Source organism: Pseudopipra pipra, chromosome 3 (genome assembly GCF_036250125.1).
Source record: "Pseudopipra pipra isolate bDixPip1 chromosome 3, bDixPip1.hap1, whole genome shotgun sequence".
Taxonomy (NCBI): Eukaryota; Metazoa; Chordata; class Aves; order Passeriformes; family Pipridae; genus Pseudopipra; species Pseudopipra pipra.
Genome location: NC_087551.1, coordinates 71718320 through 71740114, shown reverse-complemented (window position 1 = coordinate 71740114; position 21795 = coordinate 71718320). Strand labels below are relative to the sequence as shown.

The window sequence follows — 21795 nt, the reverse complement described above, 5'->3', positions numbered from 1 at the left end:
GACAACAAAAGTAAAACCTCAGAAAAATTTAACACTGTTCAATTAAGCCAAATGAAAATTATGACTCTTTGAAGAACAACTACACAGAAATTAAAAGAATAGTCTAGGCAGAAATCCCACAGCTAAACTATTCAGCTGTAAGAAATTGTAACACATGTAAACCTTGTCAATATTTTGACATATTTCGATATATTTCAGTTATGTTTTGACTTTAGGGATTAAGAGGGGGTTATTTAAATAAACTTTCAGATTACATCAAAATGGGAAGAGCAATTATGCAGGTGCTAACTCCAAGGTATCATATCACTAAAATACATCAGCTTTTAAAATAACACTGCCTTAGCAGTAAATTATTTCTGTTGATCTTTAATGTACACCTTTGAGAAAAACTTAAAGTAGCTGATCTTTTGGTAAGCAGCAATATAAGGACATTAAAATCAATTTACATTACTGGATGAAATAGAGAAGCTGTGGTGCTGCAACTTAATTCTCTAGATGCCTCTACTTTGCAATGGCAACATCCACACAATGCCACTGTTAATAGGCCAGAGCTCTCAGAACATAACAATTAAATCATGATTTATGAAACTAGATGCCCTACATTTTCTTCAGAACACTCTGGAAGTTACTTCATCCCAGGTTTCTGACATTTATCAGACAGAAGTGCAGCAATTACAGTGGCTTCAAAAACACCCCTAACTTCAGATTTATTTAGTCAGTTTAAAAATTTCAACATGTAGAAATACATATAATAAGAATGTATGATTTTAGTGTACACTTCCAAAAAGAATACGACTACAGCTAAAAAAAACTTCTCTAACACACCTTGAAGAGACTAATTGTTTGAATGAAAACGTTCAAAACAACTACTTCCCAGTACATTTTTAATTTCATTCAAATTTCTCACACACTGAAGTCAAGCCTATTAACCTAGCACTTTCCTTCAGATCAGTTTTCCTACTGTATTGTTTCTTTTACAAGGGAGAAATTAACATTTCAAAATTAAATATCCCTGATTTTTAGTTGTGCTTTTGAATTCAAAACATACCTAAAATTATTGTCTCAATGCATTTCAGGGTATGCAAGAATCCTGCACCAAAGCTCGCCCTGCTCAAGTACCTTTCAGAACAAAGATCAGCAGTGCAATTACTAATACCTAATGGTTTTACAATGTAGAATCAAAATACTGTCTCTCTTGTGACTCAGCTGCCACAAGAAGAAAGTAATTTCACTCAGTTCTCTAAAAGGGACCAACATGAAGTACAGCAGCATTCCCTGACTTTAAGGTTTTCTACAGTATCTTATATCCATGCTCATATATGCCTAAAAGGATGAGCACTTCTCAATCTTCCCAATCTTCAGTCAACTCCAGATGATAGAATAAAAAACATTATGGAAAGTTCTCTTTTATCTACTTAATTGCACTGACATTGTCTCATAACTTATCGTGAAAAACACTTTTGGATTTTCAGAAAACGGGATAATTTTCTAAGGGAAGTCATGAAAGCACACACAGTCTCATGGAAAACAACTGCAGATTTACAGAAAGCTTTATGCACTTCCTGAAGAATGAACATTCACTTATTTTATAAAATAATTATGAAACCTTTTCCTAGCTTCCAAACTTCATGCAATCTTATGCTCACTTATTCTTAACTAAGAGTGTATTTCAGTTTTACCTTGAAATGTACTGTGATGCTCCAAGGAAGGGCTGTATTTGATGCATGAAGATCAAACAGCAAACCAATTGGGTAATGCCTAAAAATGACAAGATATTAATTTAATATAGACACTGTGAATTTATTTCTACATATAACAGTTAACATACTTGCATTTACACAAAAAAAATATTAGCTGTTTGAATCCCACACTTAGCATTATTTATTGCTTATTCAGAAAAATTATACAGGCAAGTATAAATGACCGACAGTTTCTGGCAGAATTGAGCCTGGAATTTACATGTTCAATACCTAAACCCATGGTCTCCAAGCTGTAGCCACAAAACACTGCTACTTTTGCAACAGCATTACGTGGCCTACAGCTGCTCTGTGGAGCCCTTCAAAACAGAACTTCTAGTTAAAAAGTGTAACAGTGGCAGGAATAGTTGGTCTGACAGAAAAGCCTACATGCTTTCAGATATTTCAATGCCCTGGGTTTACACCACACAGTCACTTAACATCCTCTCCCCCTCTCACATGCCTGATGTCATTGTAGAGAATAAACAGCAAAGTGAAAAAATTACATCTGAAAAGGGCTGAAAGAGGATAGATCAACATGAACTCTATATCTTTACTATCAAATTAAAAAGAATGAAAGGGGAAGAAAAAAAATAAATTGGAATTTTGTATTTCAGTGGTATTCTAGATTAAAGGAGCTACATAAAGAAGCTTGCTTCCTCCAAGTATTCACTTCTGGTTTATAGCTTTCTCTCCTTTAAATTCATTGGAAGATACAGCTCCCAGAGGTATAAGGAATAAATCTCACACACACAAAACTTCTACAGGCACTGGTTAAAAAGCTCTTCCTTCAGTTTTCTCACATGCAGACAAGGGCAAGATTTTTGATAATTTTTTTTCTTTTAGCACATCAAGTTCCATTCTGTTATCTTTCAAAAATCATAACTAAAAGAGCCTTACTAGCTTTTCATCCCACAAAGAGATAAACACACGTTTAAGTGTAAACTCAGTAGCTTCACTGAATTGAATGGGACTGAGCACAGGGCGCAGAACCAAGCACATACATAAGTTTTAAACTCTGAAGAGTAATAACCGAGAGCGTTGCTCTAAAAGCACCTGTGCCAAGCCAGCTTCCTGACCTGTTAAATTCTTACACAGCAGTGCTTTAGCACCCTCTGCAGGTGAGCTACCCCAAAGCTAAGACAAATTCACCACAACAGCAAAATAAAACCCAAAAAACTACTACAATTCCTGAACTTACACGAGAACAAACAATAGAGTACATATCCAGATTTATCCTGATTCACTGCTAACGTTCAAGTTCTTACCACAAGACTTTTTACTACTAACTGCTAATCATGTCCCTTAATAGGGACTCAGCAAAAGTTCCATGAAAGAGTGCTTTTCAGACAAGTTAACTAACAAAAGTCAGATTTCTTTTGATAATAAGATGAACACAAACTTTCACAAACACGAACAATTACTTCCAGTTACTTTCCATCTATACAATAGAATAGATAACTACAAAAACAAAACAAAACCCCACACCCACACAAAAATGCCTGCATCAGGTCTTGGTCTACCTCTGTATCTTCTACCCAGTATAGATTACATAATGAAGTTCAAGGTGTTTTCAGTAAAATCCCTGTGCTTTGCACAGCTGATAGATGCCTGATCAAATGGTGCTTTGACCTTCTGTCTTCCACTGATTCAAGAATAGGAAGGGTCAGTCATCCACCCAGTTGGTACAAGAGAGACACCTATGCATCCAGGGCTAGAATACAATGCACAGAAAGGGGACAAAAGCTCCATTGAAGGCCATGTCCAAGTGCTCAAACAGGATGGAAACAAGCTGTAGGGTGTCAACCTCTAGCATCTGCTGAAGCAACCACTCCAGCACATCAGAATAGCATGTGGCTCAGGCACAGCTCCTGAGAAAGGATGCAGCTCTCTAGGTCTCAAGCTGCCTGAGAAAGGATGCAGCTCTCCAGGTCTCAAGCTGCCTGAGAAAGGATGCAGCTCTCCAGGTCTCAAGCTGCCTGAGAAAGGATGCAGCTCTCCAGGTCTCAAGCTGCCTGAGAAAGGATGCAGCTCTCCAGGTCTCAAGCTGCCTGAGAAAGGATGCAGCTCTCCGGGTCTCAAGCTGCCACAAGAGCTTGGGACCTTTCCTGAGGGCTGAGGCAAGCAGAGGAAATGTCATTGCCTAGAGGAGGTGCTTGTTAGTGAAGGAGCTATGTCACCAAATTACAGAGCTGCAGGAGGTCAGTGGGCTGCACACCATCAGGAAAAATGAAGAGATGGATGGCATCTTCATTGAGACCTTGCAGAGATGAGAACTTGACAAGGAGGAGAGTTGGCAGTCATTGGAGTGGTCAACGGAGACTCAAAAGATGGGAAAGACCAGAGTCTTCTAGTATTAAGGAATACATTCGGGGCAGGTAGCTTGGTGCACAGCTGCAGTGCCAGCTGCAGGTTGAGCTCTGGGTGAAGGGAGCCCAAAGCAAAAGGCTGGGAACTGGCACCAAGCCCTTGCATGACAAAGGGCACGGGGACCTGTGGCTGTGGCCAGGGGACCAGACACTTGGAGACGCAGCGAGAGTCAACGACCCAGCAGGAAAACCCCAGACTATCGCACACATACACCAAGAGGGTATAAAAGCACAGGGTTTCCTTTGTTTGGGGTACCTCTTCAGAGGCACCCAGCTCAAACTGTTATTCTGTTATTCTGTTATTCTGTTTCATTGGCACCACAATGAAACTATTTTCAGGATCCAGACGTCTGGGACTGCTTTGGGAAGCCAAGGGTCAAGCCAGTAAGGAAACCTCGTCTGACTGTGAGCACATGGGGTGGGTCACACAGGACACCCATCAGGTCCCTGAAGACGCCAGCTGCAAAGGGACCTCGGTCCCAGCTCAGGTGGTGCGAGTATGTGACTGCCACACCATCCTGGATGGTCAGACAGAAAAGTTTCCTTAACCTCTGGCAAGAGGGCAGGCTCCTTCTCTACCTGCTATCAGTGCCTCAATGGCAGACAAGCAGCTGGAAGTTCTGAGGAAGCTGTCTGAATAGCACATCCACAGCAAGAGGAAGCAGTGATAGTACTAGGAGACTATCCTACACAGGAGGGAGCTCTCCCCCATCTGCCAACCTCACTTGTTAACCTGCAGAGGTCTGTCGCTTGTTAAGAAGTTGCAGATTAGCAAAGTTTGTCCTGTGTTTGGATTATTAGTCCTTGCTGTTCACCCACATGGGCACAAATCTTAAGTGCTGCAAGGGAACTCCTGAGTGTATCAAAAGTGACTGTGCAGCTCTAGAGGCTAGGTGGCATCTCCACAATTCTGCCATAAAAGGACACTGGCTCAGAGGTGTGAGTAACTGGACTTGGCTTTTACATACACAGGACATTCTTTGGGGATAAAGGAATGCTGGGGAGAGATGGAATCCACCTAAGTGGGACACAAGTATCTTTGCCTTCAGGTTGGGCAGCCTGGTAAGGAGAGTTTTAGATCATAAACAGGAATGTGAATAAAACCCCACAGATAAACAGAAATTAATCGACATGTGTTGAAAGTAAGTGACGAAAAGTGACAGCTACAAGGGAGATGTCAAAGTGATAAAAGCAGGTAGAAGAGAACCTACCACAATTGTGTCTACATAAGTGCACACAGCTTGGGAAACAAGCAGGAGAAACTAGAGTTCCACATGCAGCAACATAACTGTGATAGTGCTGGTCTGCCTGAGATGGAGTGAGACAGCTTGCACAAGTGGAATACTGTTGTGAAAGGACTGATGTAAACTGCTCAGTAAAGACATGCAGGGCAGATGAGGACAGAGGGCTGTCATCCATGTGAGGGAGCAGCTTAGATGGATGAAACTTAATGGGACAGACAACAGGTTGGTTGAGTTCTTGTGGTTCAGGATCAGAGGAAGTACTAGTCAGGGCAACAGATCATGCAATCCAGGTAAGGAAATAGATAGAAGTCTTCTTTAAAAAACTCAAGAAGTTCTGCATCACAGACACTGTTTTCATGTTAATCTCCGACATCTAGACAGTGAGACACAAGTAGTCAAGATGGATGGACCAGACATGACCCACAGCTGAATCTGTTACTTATTAACAAGACAAAAGAGTTTTGGATATGATAATCAGTGGCAGCTTTAGCTGTAGTGACCGTGAAATGGCAGAGTTAAAAATCCTGGAGAAATGACAATAAGCAGAATACAGGCTTTGGACTTATTTTTGTCATTTCCTCCTTGTGCCCCTGCACAGTTCAGACTCAGCAACATCAGATGCATCACTGCACAAAGCTTTCAGTCCTTCACCTGCAGCCAGAACTGAATCTACGCTGAAACCTTCCTCCTGTTGCCAGAACTCATAAGCTTCCTGCTCTTCCATGTCTTCAGAGACTGCTTTTAATTCAATAACCACAGATTTTGCCTGTATTTCTTTCAGTGTAATTGTAGGTTTAGGCTCCTGTAGCTGCAGGGTCTCTGAGATTTGATCTATTTCCTTTTGTAGTCACTAATGCTGCACAGTCTGGTAACCTCTCCCTGCAGCCCTTTACCCTGGTGACACAGAGCCTCCCCCCCAGTACACACACCTTCTGCAGGCAAAGAGACCATCTTCCCTGTCCCAACAATCTCAGTGGGAAGCCCCAGGCCCCTGTAACTCCAGACCTGGAGAGCTTCCTCCTCCTTCAGGAACTTGGCCCATGTGCTGCAGCCCATGAAGTTGAAACTATGTTTCAGACTTCCACCAAAAATCTCACTGGAAAAGAGAAGAGCTGCAGCTGAACAGAGATACACTTCATCCCACCCAGGTATGAAACTGCACTGACTGTAAGCAACATGACCTCACAATAAAAAGCAAACAATTAAAATAGGCAAGATTATTAACAAGTTCTATTTGATTCTGAATGCAGAAGTCATAGCTAAAAATATTACACATTAATGCTCACTATTCCTTCTCTACAAACTACTAGCTCAATCTAATTCTCAGTTCTGGTATTTGGGTCTTCCCTGGAAGAAGCTTCGGTTATATATGGAATTACCATTCTCCTAAAATAATGGTTTACAGGTAGCATTTTCCTTAGAAATGCAATTCCACTGAAATCAACACTGTTCCTGGCAGAATACACTGAGCTTTTCTCAAAGATCAGAGCCTTAATTAGCAGATCATCATTACACTATTCGTTTCCATCTCAATGTTCAATGAGTTTACTAACTCATCACTTAATTTTAGAATTATAATTTATATTTTACTCTTTATTCTACAATTATTTTTTTTAATTCTAGTTTAATGATTACGATATTTGAAAACTTATAGAAAATACAGTTGTATTTTTGACTGATATAAAAAGCCTCTCTTTCATTTCTTTTTACAATTTCGGTGAAAGCTTAGAGTTTCCTCCCATTTTCCATCTGAGATTATGAACAAACCAGGAAAAACTTGGTACCTTGCTGTTTATTTAGACAGTATCCACAACTCAAAGTCACTGTGGCACACAAGAAATTCTTGTTAAATCCTAGATAATTTAAATAGATGTCTAAAACTGGTTTTGCCAGACAGTTATGAAAAAGGTAAAAAAGGTAGTTTTTATACTTTTTTCTATTTACATATTTTTAAGGCACTAAGGTTGCTCTCAAAGAAAAAAAAGACTAGAAGAGATCTACTATATCACCAAGTCTACAGGGACTCCACAATGTAATGCTTGTCATAAGACACTCTAGGTTCAAGAAGATAAAAAACATCACTGGTAGTTTTCTTTCCTGCTATGATACAGGAAATAAAAAGAGATAAAAATCTCTTCAGCATTCAAAATACTAAATACCTTCTGGAGAGCTGATGCTATCTATATAGAGTTAGCAAACACTGCAGCTCTTAAAGTATTTTCTTTAAAACTCTTTCCCAGCAGAGGAAAAAACAATATCTGATGAACAGTGTTTACCAAATTAATTAAATGAAACAATGTCAGTCTGATTCCCTAACCTCTCACAAAAAAACCCCCATAATCCCAAAAACCCAAAAGAAGATAGTTTGAATAGACTATATGACAGAACAAAAATAAAGTTGAACTAATCGAATTCAACAAAAGCTTGCAGATCAGTATTAGACTGTTTTACAGTACAAACACATATCACACCAGTGAAAACTGTTACATGTTTTATTATCTTTAAGCATGTAACCTATTTGCACTCAGATTCCAGAAATAAAGTACTTCCTATCTGTGTCATTAGGCATATTTTAAGAAGGTGGAACAAGTTAAAGCAAGACTTATTTGGTGATTCTCCTGCAAGAAACAGCAAAGCCAAAACCACAGGCATTTCATGTTACACTAACAACTAGAACAAAAATGGTAAGCACAGAACAACCTCTGCCTTGAACATACTGGTTTTTATTCTCCCCGTATTTTACTATATGTATAAAATTAAATCTTCTTTTGTTTTTTCCCAAACAACATGCTTTTCTTACCCTCCTCCTCTTTTGCCATCTTTGAAACCCAAGGGAGTGATTAGTTCAGAAGTACTGATACTGTGCTGAACCTGGGAACTCATGACATGACAAACTGCATAAAGGTACAAAGTTAAATAAACTCACCATTTCAGTGGTGTACCTTCATATTCAAACCATATTTCACTAACTTCCTCTTGTCTCATAACTTTCTGAAAGTGTTTCTTCACTTTGTCTGTTACCAATGTCAAGTAGCTTATCCTTGGCAAAAGCAACTGAAAAAAAATTATAGAAGCTTTGAGTATATATAAAATATACTAAATTAATAAAAATCTGTAACAAGTAGGCATTTTCATAACAAAAATTCAGTCAGCATTCTCTGTTTCCCTTTTTCAAGGTAAAATGTCTTTTAGACATTTAAACATCTTTAGTTTACTAATTAATGGTAATGAAAGGCTATAAAATTATGTACTCAGAAGATGAAGAATATCAGTATCCAACACACTAACACAAAAAATTGTAAAAAAATTAATAGCAAAAAATAGTATAAAACTGGGTTATTGATTCTTTCAATGGGGTGGGAGGGAGAACAGTGGAATTCAATTTCCACTTTTCTGTATTTAAGCAGGCTAAATAATGAAGTCTTAAACCTTTTTCATATGAACACATAAGAAGAGATTCTAACTTACTGTATAGAATGACCAACTGTGTATCTGCTATTACTTCAAAATGGAAATTCAAATACAAGGAAGAAAAAAAAAGATTGAAAACTAGCTGCTTAAGGGTTTGATTTTCAAGTGTTTTATACTTCCAATAGCTGGCAATTTCCATTTTCTTTGCACTGGGTTTGCCAATTTGACATATTAGTCAAGGCTACTATGATTCTTCCACTATTTAACCTTCGCCCTGCAACTAAAATCAGAAAGAAAACTGTAAATATTTTATCGGTTGAAACAAGATACCTTCTTACAGCATTCTCATATACTATCTTTTTTTCTCAAGTGTACCATTATACACTATTCAAATCAGAATGCTGTGCTATTTTATTTGCAACCTCCTCCCCTCTGTTTTTTAAAAATCTCGTGCCTAATAAGAGTGGTTAAGCAGACTGCATCAATCAGAGCTCTAACTGACAACTGTGTGGCACATTTACTTCAGATAAATCAGTCTGTAAGCATTAACAAACAATGCATTTCAGTGTCCCAATGAGAAAAGCTTAACCTCCCTGTAAAATCACCATTAGCTGTAGAACAGACATTTTAAATTAACAGTATTCATCCTGTATCATCTTGCATATTTAGAGAAACATTTGTTTTCCAGTGTTCCTCATAACCAGTGTTGCTTCCTGAAGTATTTTCTTTATAGTATATGAATAATGCTAGACTTAAGTGAATGTCTGTGGTACACACATCCCAAACCATATAAGGATATATTTGCCTGATGGAAAATTTGATCTCTGCTGCAACATTCTTCCAGAATTTCTCCAAGTTAGACCACACTTTAATATATAAATTAGATAATATTTTGGCCATGGTATTATAATTTATAAATATCAGATTCATAAAGAAGTATGGAGAGTAAATCAAGTTCTTATAAGAAGAGAACTGATTGGTTTTTTTACATAATGCTACATTAGGTTACATCTGTGATACACCTAAATTTTACGATTATATAAAACTACATAAGATCAAGCCTCACCACCATCACAGTCATGATGTCAGATAACACTCAATCTTCTATGTAGTAGAAGGTTTTCTTTATCCAGCTTTGCTTTTAATACCATCATCGTATTGTTTCTCCCTTGTTTTATAGGAGTCTAATTCAGCAAGGTAATCAAAACACAGACTTCATTTTTAAAAGGTAAATAAACTCAATAAATTCAATGGAGTCATGTACACACTCAAGTGAGAATTGTTTGGTACTTCAATGACTTGAACAACAATATAATCTTATCCTTTATTAACCTATTCCACATATCCACTGATTGTTCCTGAGGGAATAAATTCCAGGCTATCCCAATCATATTTTTGGTAACAATTTTGTATTATTTCTGTGTGATATTTACAATTAAATCAACGCTGGTGTATTCTGATGAGACTTATTTGGACTGTTACAAAAGCCAATTTTCAGCATGCTGCATGTGGCACAGCCATGCTGGAATAGATAAATATATTAAAGCATTATTTATTGCAACAGTGTTTGACATAACCATTTAAACTGTGTAACTTCCTCTGTAAAATATTTTACTTCAGTTTGTAGTGTGAAAGAACAATGCAGTTTTGATTTCAACACAATTAGAGATCACAGACAATAACCATTCAGCATTTAGCTGAACTTAACAGAATGTGGCCAGCACTCCTCAAAGGCCTCTCTTAAGTACAAAACCCAACAGTTGATCAGGGACTGAGCATTTGTAGAACCCACTGAACTCTTTTTTTGGTCTTCCCACCTCTTTTACCTTCTTACAGCCTTCCCCTTCCATGGGAAAAATGGAAGGATCCAATTCTATCACTTTTCTAGCTTTAATTATCTTAGATATTTACAAGTATACTAAATCTGTTGAGATATTTAAAAGCATAGTTTAAAAACATGTTCATTTTGTTACCTTTTAATATCCCTTCTCCACCAGCAGAAAGATAACAAATAAGATTAGAAGTTCTCCTTATTAAATTAAAAAACCAAAAGTAAATCTCCAAATACATTAGCAGGCAGAATAAATCCTAGTAGGCTAGAACATGCCATCCCTAGAATTCCACAAACGGCAACAACACCTTCCTTTTGCATATTGTATATTGCTAGAGTATTTAGTCACAATAACCAGAAATGTTTTCTTATGAACCGGGAGGATAAATGAAATACAAAGAACTCCTAATGCCTAAGTAAATGTTTGCAATATATCATTGTGTAAAAAGAGCACCTCTCCAGATATCTCCACAGGTTTTATTGTAAAGCAAAACAGTATTTTACATGCAAAACCCTGTAAAACAGAAAAATCACAGACTTAACAGGAACTGGACTGGTCTGATCAGCAAAGTGTCCAGGAAGATGAAACAAAGCATTCTAACACAGAATGGCTTCACGTTGCTCACTCTTACAGACACCTTAACAAAACAACACTTTTGACATCGAGGAAGCTAAAAGAGTGGCCCTGTTAAAGACTAGACCCTTCAGCAGAACATCATTTTAAGACTGTCTTCTGCTGTAATTTTGTTCCTTATACACTGGACAATTCTCAGCCAATAAGTGCTATGCTTCCTGTATACATTTTCTTTCTTCTTGTTGTTTGCACAAAGAGGCAAACAGTACATAATTTTAAAATAAAATTCATAACAACTTTAGGACAAGGGAAAAATCAGATAGATCAGGAGTAAAAAGTAGTTCAACCTAACTATTCCTAAATACGCTTCCACTTAAAACAAGCATCTGTAGGAAACACTCCAAAGAAAATCAAAATATCCATTTCCAGTGTAACTCTGCAGAAACCTACCTGATTTGACTATAGCAACAGGACAGTGTTTTACCAGAGCTGCCTAGTCTTTATGTGATTACTCTTTCCAAAAGATAGACAAGTTATTTTTAAATTACTTCTCCAACCCCCATGCAGTGTCATAAGGTGATGCATATATGCATCACTCCTTGGTCCTTTCAAGAAGCAAAGCTATACTATTAGCTCCAACATGACCTGAAAAATGAAGAAACTAAAATTCTAGAATTGTTATGTGTGAATAATCATATTTTGCAGAAATAAAGAATTAAGCATTGAGAATTTTTGTGCACAGTTTAAGCGGAGTAAATAAAAGAAACCCTACCAGCTTAAAACTATCTCCTTGGCCACACCATGAAGATAACATGGTTTCAGAGTTTCCATGCTGATGTTAAACAGATTGAGATTGTGCATCTCTATATTTAAACTCATACCTTTCAAGTAGCTCCTACACAATGCAGGCACATATATTTTAACTCACATATATATAATTTAAAGTGTGAGACTTTGAGGTAGCTCAGAAGTAAAGTAGCTAGTTATGATGTAAAAGTGTTTATCTTTTACCAGTGGTAAAACTAAAATATAGAAAGATGAGCACTATTATCACAGAACAAAAAGCAATTATGGTTTATTACATTTCAAAACCCCAATAAATACACATTTCTGACTCAGTAAATCAGAAACTGATGACGCAAAGATGCTACTGAACACAGAAAAAAAGTTCTACTCAGTGTATAATGGGATATTACAAGACTTAAGAAATTCAGGATCACATAAAAACTAGTAATTCAGGATATTCCTTCCATGCACTTGTTACATTTCAAATTTAAGTTTCACTGAATCAGCTAACATTCTCTATGAATCAAATGTCTATTAGGTGCTGAAAGAATGAAAACTGATGAGTACAGTATAAATAAATACCACGTGACTATAGAAGGCACTTCCAGCTTACAACTCAAATATATCCATCATCCTCATTTTTATCATCAGCTAGCAATCCAGTTCAGGCACTATTCTGTTAAATCATTCTACTTGCTTTTCTTACTGTTGAGGTAGATCTCTCATGGCTGCTGGCATTTAAATAAAGGAAAATAAGCAGAAGTCATCCATGAGCAGAAATACTGGAGCCAGTGGTCATTTTGAGTTTGTGTTACACAGGTGACCAATCTTAGTGTTTAGGATTTCATAAAGCTCTGACTGAGTATTTTCATATTAAGATACCATAAAAGTTCCCTCCCTTCTGGTCACTATCCAAGAACACACAAACTCATGTAGAGCCTCCTTCTTTTACCTTAATATTTGATTTTTACATAATTTTTTTAAAAGATCTTAATGACCTGTGGTAAGTTTCCCTCATTAGTGAAACAAGATTGAAGTTTTCAATCTGCTGTGAAGAGAAACAAATCACACAGCATTGTTATATGTTTACTTTCAGAAGGTACCAGGAATAGGAAAAAAAAATTGTGTTTTTTCATAACACACAATGAGAATGAAGGAAACAAACATAACCATGGCATTGGACTATTTGTGACTACCTTTGTCATACTCACATAGTAAGGTTCAGCTTCCCTCTCAGTTATCTCATCCTGATACAAAGTGAAACAGGTCGGTATTCGCCCAAACCACACATCTCTAAGTACATCTTTGTCATCTGTCATTCTTCCAATGGACAGTGAAGCACATGTAGACCAGTTTGTTTCTTCAGCTAAAACTGTAACCCATTTCCCCCCCCAAAAAAAAACAAGTCAGCACGACTGTGAATAAAAAGCAATCTTATTTAAGGCTCCTCCATAACTACGCTCCTGCAGACGTGATCAACGCTGTCACCGGGGCATTAAACGCATCACTTGGTACAAAGAACGGGATGAATTAAGTTCCCAACTACAAACACATGGTGGATAAGGGGTAAATCAGCATTTCCTAAGGCTGCATCACACCCCAGCCGCAGAGCCAAAGGGACCTTTCCCGTCACCGCCCCGTAGTGACCCCGCAGCTCCCGCACCCGCCGAGGCCCCGGTGCCCCGGGCAGCCGGCAGAGCCCGTATCCGCAGACAGGGCGGGAACACCGACACGAGCCCGGCCTCCCGCCGCCGGGGCCGGGACCGGGACCGGCCCGGGGGTCACCGAGGCCGCAAGACGGGCCCCAGTATCGCCCAGCGCCGCCCAAGCCCCGGGGCCGCCCCGACAGCAACTCGGGGGACGGTCCGGCCGGGCCCCGCAGGGTCTGTCGGTCTGTCTGTCCGCCTGCCTCCCTCCCTCCCTGCCGGCGGCCGCCCGAGGTGAATCAGCGGTGCTCCCGCCGTGCGGGAGCGCCGCGGCGACAGCGCCGGGCGTGCTGTCCCCGGGCAGCGGCAGGGCCCGGGGGCGGTGGCGGGCGAGGCCGGGGGGCGCCGTGCGTGCGCGTGGGCGCGGCCGTTACCTCTGTCGCGACCGGCGACACCCGCTCGCCCGCGCGCGGGGCAGGAACCGATCTGCTGCCACGCCCCCGCCGCGGCCACGCCCCCAAGCGCACGCGCCGTCCGCCGCGCGGCTTCCGCCCGGCTCGCGGCCCCGCCCCCGCCAGCGCCAGAAGCCGGAAGCGGCGGGGTGGGGAGGGAGGGCCCGGCGGGAAGGTGCGTCCCGGAGTCCGTCCTGGAGTCGGTCTGGGAGTCGGTCTCCCGCCGCCCCCAGTGTGCTGGTGATGCTGCAGCGGCAGCGCCGAAGACGGGAGGTCTCCGGGCTGCAGCTGTGCCGGTCCCGCTCCTGAGGCGGCGGGGACGGGGTCGCTCAGTCGATAAGCCGCGCGTCTGAGGATTTTGAGCACTTGATCTCTCTGCTCTCTCTTACCCAATTGTTATCTTCTCCTGTTTCTTCAGGGAAGTGGTCACAGCACCAAGCCTAACAGAGTTTATGAAGCGTTTGGACAAGGCCCTCAGGCGCAGGTTGTGATCTTTGAAGCTGTGCTGTGCAGGGCCAAGAGCTGGACTCCACGATCCTTGTGGGTCCCTTCCAACTCGGGATATTGTGTTATTCTTTGTGTAGTAGACCTTATCCACCCTGATAGATGGAGCAAGTCCAGAGGAGGGCCACGAAGTTGAGAGGACTGGAGCACCTACCCTATGAAGACAGGCTGAGAAAGCTGGGGCTGTTCAGCCTGGAGAAGAGAAGGTTGTGTGGAGACCCCATAGCAACCTTCCAGTATCTGAAGGGGGCCTGCAGGGAAGCCGGAGAGGGACTCTTCAGCAGCAACTTTAGTGATAGGACAAGCAGTAATGGGTACAAACTGGAAGAGGGGAAATTTAGCTTAGATATTAGAAAGAAATGCTTTACTGCGAGGATGGTGAGAGATTGGAACAGGTTGCCCAGGGAGCTTGTGGATGCCCTAACCCTGGAGGTGTTCAAGGCCAGGTTGGATAAGGCCTTGAGCAACCTGGTCCAGTGGGAGGTGTCCCTGCCTGTGCCAGGGAGGTTGGGACTAGGTGATCTTTAAGGTCCTTTCCAACCCTTAATGTTCTGTGATTCTGTGATTTTATAGCACAGTCACTGGAGGATGAGGAGTACCTGCTGCCACCAGTGACATCTGTTACATACCAAAGCATCATTCTGGAATGGTTTTTATTGCCACAGTAGGGCCGAGTTCACGGTGAATTCCACCTCTGCATTTTAAAGGATATCTCCCACAATTCTGCCACTCAGCAAATCCCCATGTCCATGTCCTGCAGTTGTAGGAGTGCACAGGAAGGACAGAACTTTTCAGGTGGGAGGGAACATCGTAAATCCAAGGAAGATATGGATCCTAGTGTGCCACACACTAGCAGTAGTCGAAGCTGGGCTGTTCCGTGGCAAAACGCACAACCGCAGCAATAGTTATTACAGCGGGCGTTTGGCCCGCTTGGAGGAGAACTGATACGCTGTGGGTTTACCTGGTAGGGTGACACACGCTGCAGTTTCAGTAGTGCCGTGTTCTGGCCATGCCGCCTTATGGCCACCAGATGTCACGCAGTGGCCACTGCTGCTGAAGGAGTGTTAAGGAATTCGGAAACTGACTGCAGTTATTACTGACTTTTCGTGGGGTTCACATAAAGACTCGCATTTTATTTAATTTGTGCGTTGCTGACCCAACAGTATGACTTGTGTAACTCTAGTATTTTTTTCAGTCATCTGAAAGATTAGAAAAGTCTGAAGAGCTTGGGTTTTTTTTCCCCTCAGTTTAAATAAGTTTGTCATGATGACCTATTTTTTATAAAACGTAATATTCTGAACATGAGCCCTAATATAAAATGATCCTTTTTTTTAGTGCTCTAGAAGCAAAAAGTTAAGGTGTGGCAATTTTGTGCCTGGGGGCATACACAGTGAAGCTTTCCTTACCTTTTCTCCGAGGGTTTTGTGACATTAATTAAAGAAGCAGATAAACTGCTGTAAACAGGGAGTAAATGTAATATTAGGTATGGTCTACCCAAAGCACAGGGAAAGAAGACACACAGCACATGTGACACTGCAAGGGCTTTAGGCTCTGAAGGGGCCAGTTCCCTTACGCTCCTAAATATAAACAACCGACACTCACCTTGGGTACACATATTGGGCACGATAGTGGAAGGGGAGAGGCTCCTCCAGAAGTATTGCCTGTGCACTCACCACAGTTTTAACTAGTGTGGATGGTGTGGAAACGACTGGAATGGCAGGAGACTTGCACGGAGCTGATCCAGCAGTTATAGAGGCATCCAGCCCCCAAGCACTGCACACTGCTAGAGACTTCTCCGTGTGTTTCTGCAAGGAATCCCCTGATGCTGTCACAGCTCTGCTGAAACCTGTCACATGAGGATGCACTGACCAGTAGGAGCTGCTGTGGGATGCCAGCACCACTGGAAGAAAACAAAAAACCTAAACCAAATCCCAAGATTTTTACAAAGATTTTTCCCGGTTACAGGATTTACAAACTTTCAGAAAGCTTTGCACATATGGATTTCCCTACAGGAAACAAAGGAGAACCACAGGTTTAGTCTTTGCCTTTCCTCCTATGAGCTCCTCAGAGTTCTGTAGAAAAGGGTTGTTTCAGTAGGGTTTGTAGGCTGAAGGGTTTGACTGATCGTTGTAGCAGCATCACAAAGATGATGCCAGCTCATTTTTTCTCACAGGCAGGAAGGAGTCTGCCACCCCTGCTATTATCAGTAGTACTGTTAGTGTGACTGTACTGAGAATGTGTGACCCCTTCTTGACACTGCCTGTGTTCACTTCCTAAGGTCTGTAGCTCTTGAAGCATGGCACTGGCTAGCTAGACTGTGCAATCAGCATTCTCCTGATTACTAATGACAACTACCAAACAGATGAAACACATATTTTTGCATTATTCTCTCATGTATAGTATAAGGAACATAAGCATCTGACTCAGGCATATGGATTCCACTTCATAGGCTGAAAATTAAACACCATTGAGTGTTCAAGTCTTTTGCTGGATCTAGATACAGGACACCAAGTAGAGAATAAAACACAGTTAAGTTACAAAGTGAAATAACTTGCTATGTAGAGTATCTTCCTATTTAAACATCCTAGCAAACTCCTGATGTAGTTACCAGACACAGATGCAGCAAGATACATTGTAAAAATCCGTTTGAGATTATAAAGACAATAGTTCAACAGGCAAATGAGGCTCTGCTACTGAGACAAAGCTGGTTGTAGGTAAACACACAAAATATAATGTGACTACCGAACGAATAAAGTAAACCTAGCGAATGCCAACTTAGCTATTATTATGAGTACAAATAATGAATCCAAATCCAAACATTAAAAGTAATTGCTAGGATGTAATGTCAAAATAGATACAATAAAAAAGGATTTACCTGCTTTGGCAAATTGTTTTCCACATTGTTATCTAATCCTTTAAGTTGCACCATCATTTGGCAGAAAGGACCAGTCTAAATTGGAAGGGGAGCTCAACATATTTCCAATTCCAAAGATCCTCAAGCAGTATTCCCCCATTTTAAACGTCATCATTAGACAACAGTTAGTCATTGCCTAATGGCACCTGAATCAAAACACCTGTTATTGAGTACATATGCAATCTAAAGACGCTTGTAACGAACAAGATTATAATTAAAGATGCACTAATTCTAACAGAAATCAGAGAAATGGAACAGATGGTTTACATATTTGTGGGCAGTTATGTTTTGGTGTAATGATAGTGCAGATGAAGATTTGTAAACAGAATCAGTGTATAATTTAGGTTGGAAGGGACCCCTGGACTCCTTTCCTGAACCCTAGGCCAACACCCCTTCTCAAAGCAGGAGTAGCTACAAAGTTAGAACATGTTGGTAAAGGCAAATCATGCCAACATTTGGTTGCTGAAAAGTTACCTGAGATATGACATAGTGTTTTCCTCTGTATTTTGCTAGAACTGGGATAACATATTCATTGCTTTGATCGCATGGAATGAATTTAATGCTGCTTTCATAGAAAGCCACCTACATGTGTCACCCACACATACCACAAAATAAGGATACTTTTTAAGTACATAATGTATATACTTACTTATGTAAGTTTACATGCACATAAGAAAGAACCCTGGCTCCTCTTTGTGTAAAACCTTGACTCCACTACATCATTGGCAAAACACACAGATATGTGAAACTTAACTCATTCCAGCGTTGTTTTGCTAGAAACTGATCAGCAATCACTACTGATGTTTTCCCTTCACTTCCCTAACAGTTTTCAATAGCAGGCAAAATGTATTTTGTTTTAATTTCCTAGTTATTGTCTTTTGAGTGTGTAAACAAAACCAGATTGTGAGAATCATTAATGTACACCTTTTAACATGCAACAGTGAGTAAGAGTCAAATGAAACTCATAAAGCTGCTATTTATATCTAGCTAAATAGTTCAGTGTTGCGTACTCCCAGTGAAGAATTAATTTGATTAATTACACGAGAAGCTGATTCATTCATCTGAGAACTTCCTGTAAATATTACAAGATTCAAGTACCATGTCTGATGGCACTTAATGTTTTCCAGATGCACTTCTAATTTATAAGTTTGTGGAAGTAAAAAAATCACTCTTATCTGGATATAATTTTCCTTTTGTGCTCTCTTCATCTATTGATATTTATCTTCTGTAACAGCAAATGTATTTGGAAATATCCTAGGCTGTTTTTAAACTCTTTCTTGTCTAAATAAGTGAGGTGTGCTGACAGCTGTCTTAGTTTTCCCTCACAGTTTGGGTTGGAAGGGGACCTTGAAGATCATGTAGTTCCAATCTTCATTTCCTATTTTAGTTCTAACTTAAAATTTCTAAGTCATATTTCAGACTATCAAAAAAATCTTTTATTGCTATAACAAGTGACTGGACATAGAAATCCTAGTTGTAGATCTACTGCTTCTTACTTCCTTGAACAAAATTTCTTGGTTTTGCTACTTTGTTGTAGACTCATTAAGACATCTTGGTCTGAGTGAGGAGGAGGGGAACTACCATTTTTTAAAATTTCACATGTACATATGGAAATTTCTTAAGAACATAAACCAGACCGTAAGCTTTCTTTTTTAATATATTGACAATGCCAACAACCAATGGTTCACTTAGGTACATTTTTACTCCTCTGCATATTAATACTAAGTAATACTTATTCCGTCAGGTATTATCCAAGAAGAGTGTCTGGAGTTCAAAAGATAGTAGGATGATGATTCCTGATGCTTCTGTTCTTTCTGTTGAGAATACTGACAGAAAAGTTAATGACTTTGTCAGTACTATCTCAGTATTGGCTCCACCTATGTTTGATATACAAATTTAGCCATTTATGACCAAGGATCACCATTAACTTAATGGTGAATCATAGCGCAGCCAGAAAGTAAAACAAAAGCAGAAGGAAGAAAATACAACAATCCTGTGGTCTCTGGCTATTGGTACAGCCCTGAGGTTGTTTATCTTTAGGCAAGAATATAGTTCACCATTAATCTGAGCTATTAATACCATTGAAATGTCAGCTCTGAGACATGAGCAGTCCAGTCCTCAGTACAAGAAGACACTAAGCACCTGTGTGTCACCTGGCACTTGGGAACTCCCAGAACTGAAACCAGAATTAACTGCTGTTTGTCCACAAGTAATCTTTTATACCTTGGTAAGAACATTTCTTACTGTACAACTCTATACTGAAATAATTTCAAATAAGAATTTAATTCCTTTTCTGTGTTACATTGCATAAGTCCAAGCATCTGAGTTAGACACAGTCATCCACAGCTACTCGTTACAACTTGGTCTACTGGCTAAATTATGAAACCTGACAATATGGCAATAAAGTACCAAATATCACAGGAGTTGATGGATAAACATGGTGCCAAGTGTGAGGCAGGGACAGCAGGCTAGATTCCCTGCCCATCCAAGTCACCATGGCTTCGAAAAGTAATTTTATATTCTCAGTAAACCTATGTGTCTGTTACATCTGACATAGGGCACAGTTTCTTTCTTAGATTTCTGAAAGAAATAGTAATGATTTGTAATAAAACACAGGATTTCTCTATTCCAGACAAAATTGGGTTTTTTGGTGGGACTAGGCCATGTTCAGTACTTTTACCCAGGGAAATAATATTTCTCAGTGATTCCAAATTCACTTTGATTATTTTGTAGTACTAAAGTGTTGGTAACTCCAGCTCTGAATATATATATATATATTCTGATATATCTTGTGTTTCTCCATCAATGAAGTGTACTGTGGAGGTTTAAATTTACAAAGAGTTTTTAGTGACTTTAAAATCAATATTGGATGAGAGTTTTTCTGGTTTCTTTTCTCTTGGCTGTATTTGTACAACATTTGCTATATGAGCTAGTTGTTAAATCACTCTGATTTCTTAGGGGAAAAAGTAAGCATATAATGCACATAAAATAGGAAGATGGGTGTTAGAGTTGATGGTGAAAAAAAAGTAAAAATCTTCAAGTCCATTTTATTCCATAGGAAGTATAATTACCAGTAACCTCACCAGTGCTGAGTGGGGAGGAAAAAATCACATATTCACACTCCTTTCTCCACCGCTGTTTCTGCAGCACTTTTTCCCCTTCTTAAATCTGTTATCCCAGAAGCACTACCACCATTCATGACGGGCTTGGCTTTGGCCAGCAGCAGGTCCACCTCAAAGCCAGCTGGCGTTGGCTCTCTCAGACACAGGGGCAGCTTCTAACAGCTTCCCATAGGAGAACCCTGTAGCACTCCCACTACCAAAACCTTGACACACAAACCCAATACCATGTTGAACTATTAACCACTACTCTCTAATCTCAGCAGTCCAGCCAGTTTTTCACTCATCTTGCACTCTACTCATCCAGTCCACATCTCCTCAGTTTAGCTACCAGTACACTATGAAAGACTGTGTTGAAAGTCTTGCTTCAGATAAGCTATATCTGTAACTCTCCTTTCATCCACAAAGCTAGCCATTTCATCATAGAAGACTATCAGGTTGGCCAAGGATGATTTAACCCTGATAAATCTCTGCTGCCTGATTCCAGTCCTTCATGTGTCTGAAACATGGAGGACTTGCTCCTTCATCTTCCCAGGAGATGACCATGTTGTAGATCTCCCTTATTGGCTTTCTGAAATATTGATGTAATACCAAAAACTGGGAAATTCTCCCAGTTGCTACAGCCTTTCAAAGATGACAAAGAGGAGCCTCACAAAGACATCAGCTGCCTCAACTCCTGTGGATGCATCTTGTCTGGTCCTATGTACTGAAACACTTAAATTTTTCCTAACTTTATCTTCCTGTATGGTGGGTAGTGCCTCAGGGCCCATATTTTATTACTAGGCTCAGAGACCTGACTTTTGCAGTAAGCAACCAGTGCAAAGAAGGCATTAAGTACTTCAGTCTTTTCTACAAATATGTCACTACGTCCTTTCTATCTTGCCTGCGCTATTTAGCCACAAGCTTACATTTTTCTTCACCTTTTTTTCAAGGCTGCTTATCTGTAGAAGCCCTTCTTGTTGCCCTCTGTTTCTTGGTGGTTTCGATCCCAGCTGCGTGACTTTCCTAATTCAACTCTTGCGTGCTTAGATTTCCTGGTAGCCTGACCTTGTTTCCACTTTTCTGCATATTTCCTTTCTATATCTGAGCTCAGCTAGAACCTCCCTCTTCAGCCAATCTTGCTTCCTGCCATATCTCCCCATCTTCTTTGTGCAATCAAAATGGACTGTTCTTGTGCTTCAAGGAGGTTTAATTTGAAGATCAATTCGT

General features: G+C 40.2%; 1 protein-coding gene across 5 annotated transcripts in view; it reads right to left on the bottom strand.

The window, feature by feature from the left end:
* ATG5 (autophagy related 5) overlaps positions 1-14116 on the bottom strand; it is a 74978-nt gene extending 60862 nt beyond the window's left edge. For 4 of the 5 annotated variants that reach the window (XR_010429322.1, XR_010429323.1, XM_064649860.1 and 1 more), the window contains exons 1-4: positions 14032-14109; positions 13163-13323; positions 8276-8403; positions 1680-1758 (exon numbers count right to left, since the gene is read on the bottom strand). Coding sequence is in view for 3 of the 5 variants with exons in the window: in XM_064649860.1 (XP_064505930.1) it covers positions 1680-1758; positions 8276-8403; positions 13163-13270 (315 nt within the window). In the remaining 2 variants the exon portion in view is untranslated. Of the gene's footprint in view, positions 1-1679; positions 1759-8275; positions 8404-13162; positions 13324-14031 lie in introns of all 5 variants that reach the window. The other variant, XM_064649859.1, reaches the window with a different exon arrangement.
* Between the last annotated feature and the right edge of the window lie 7679 nt (positions 14117-21795).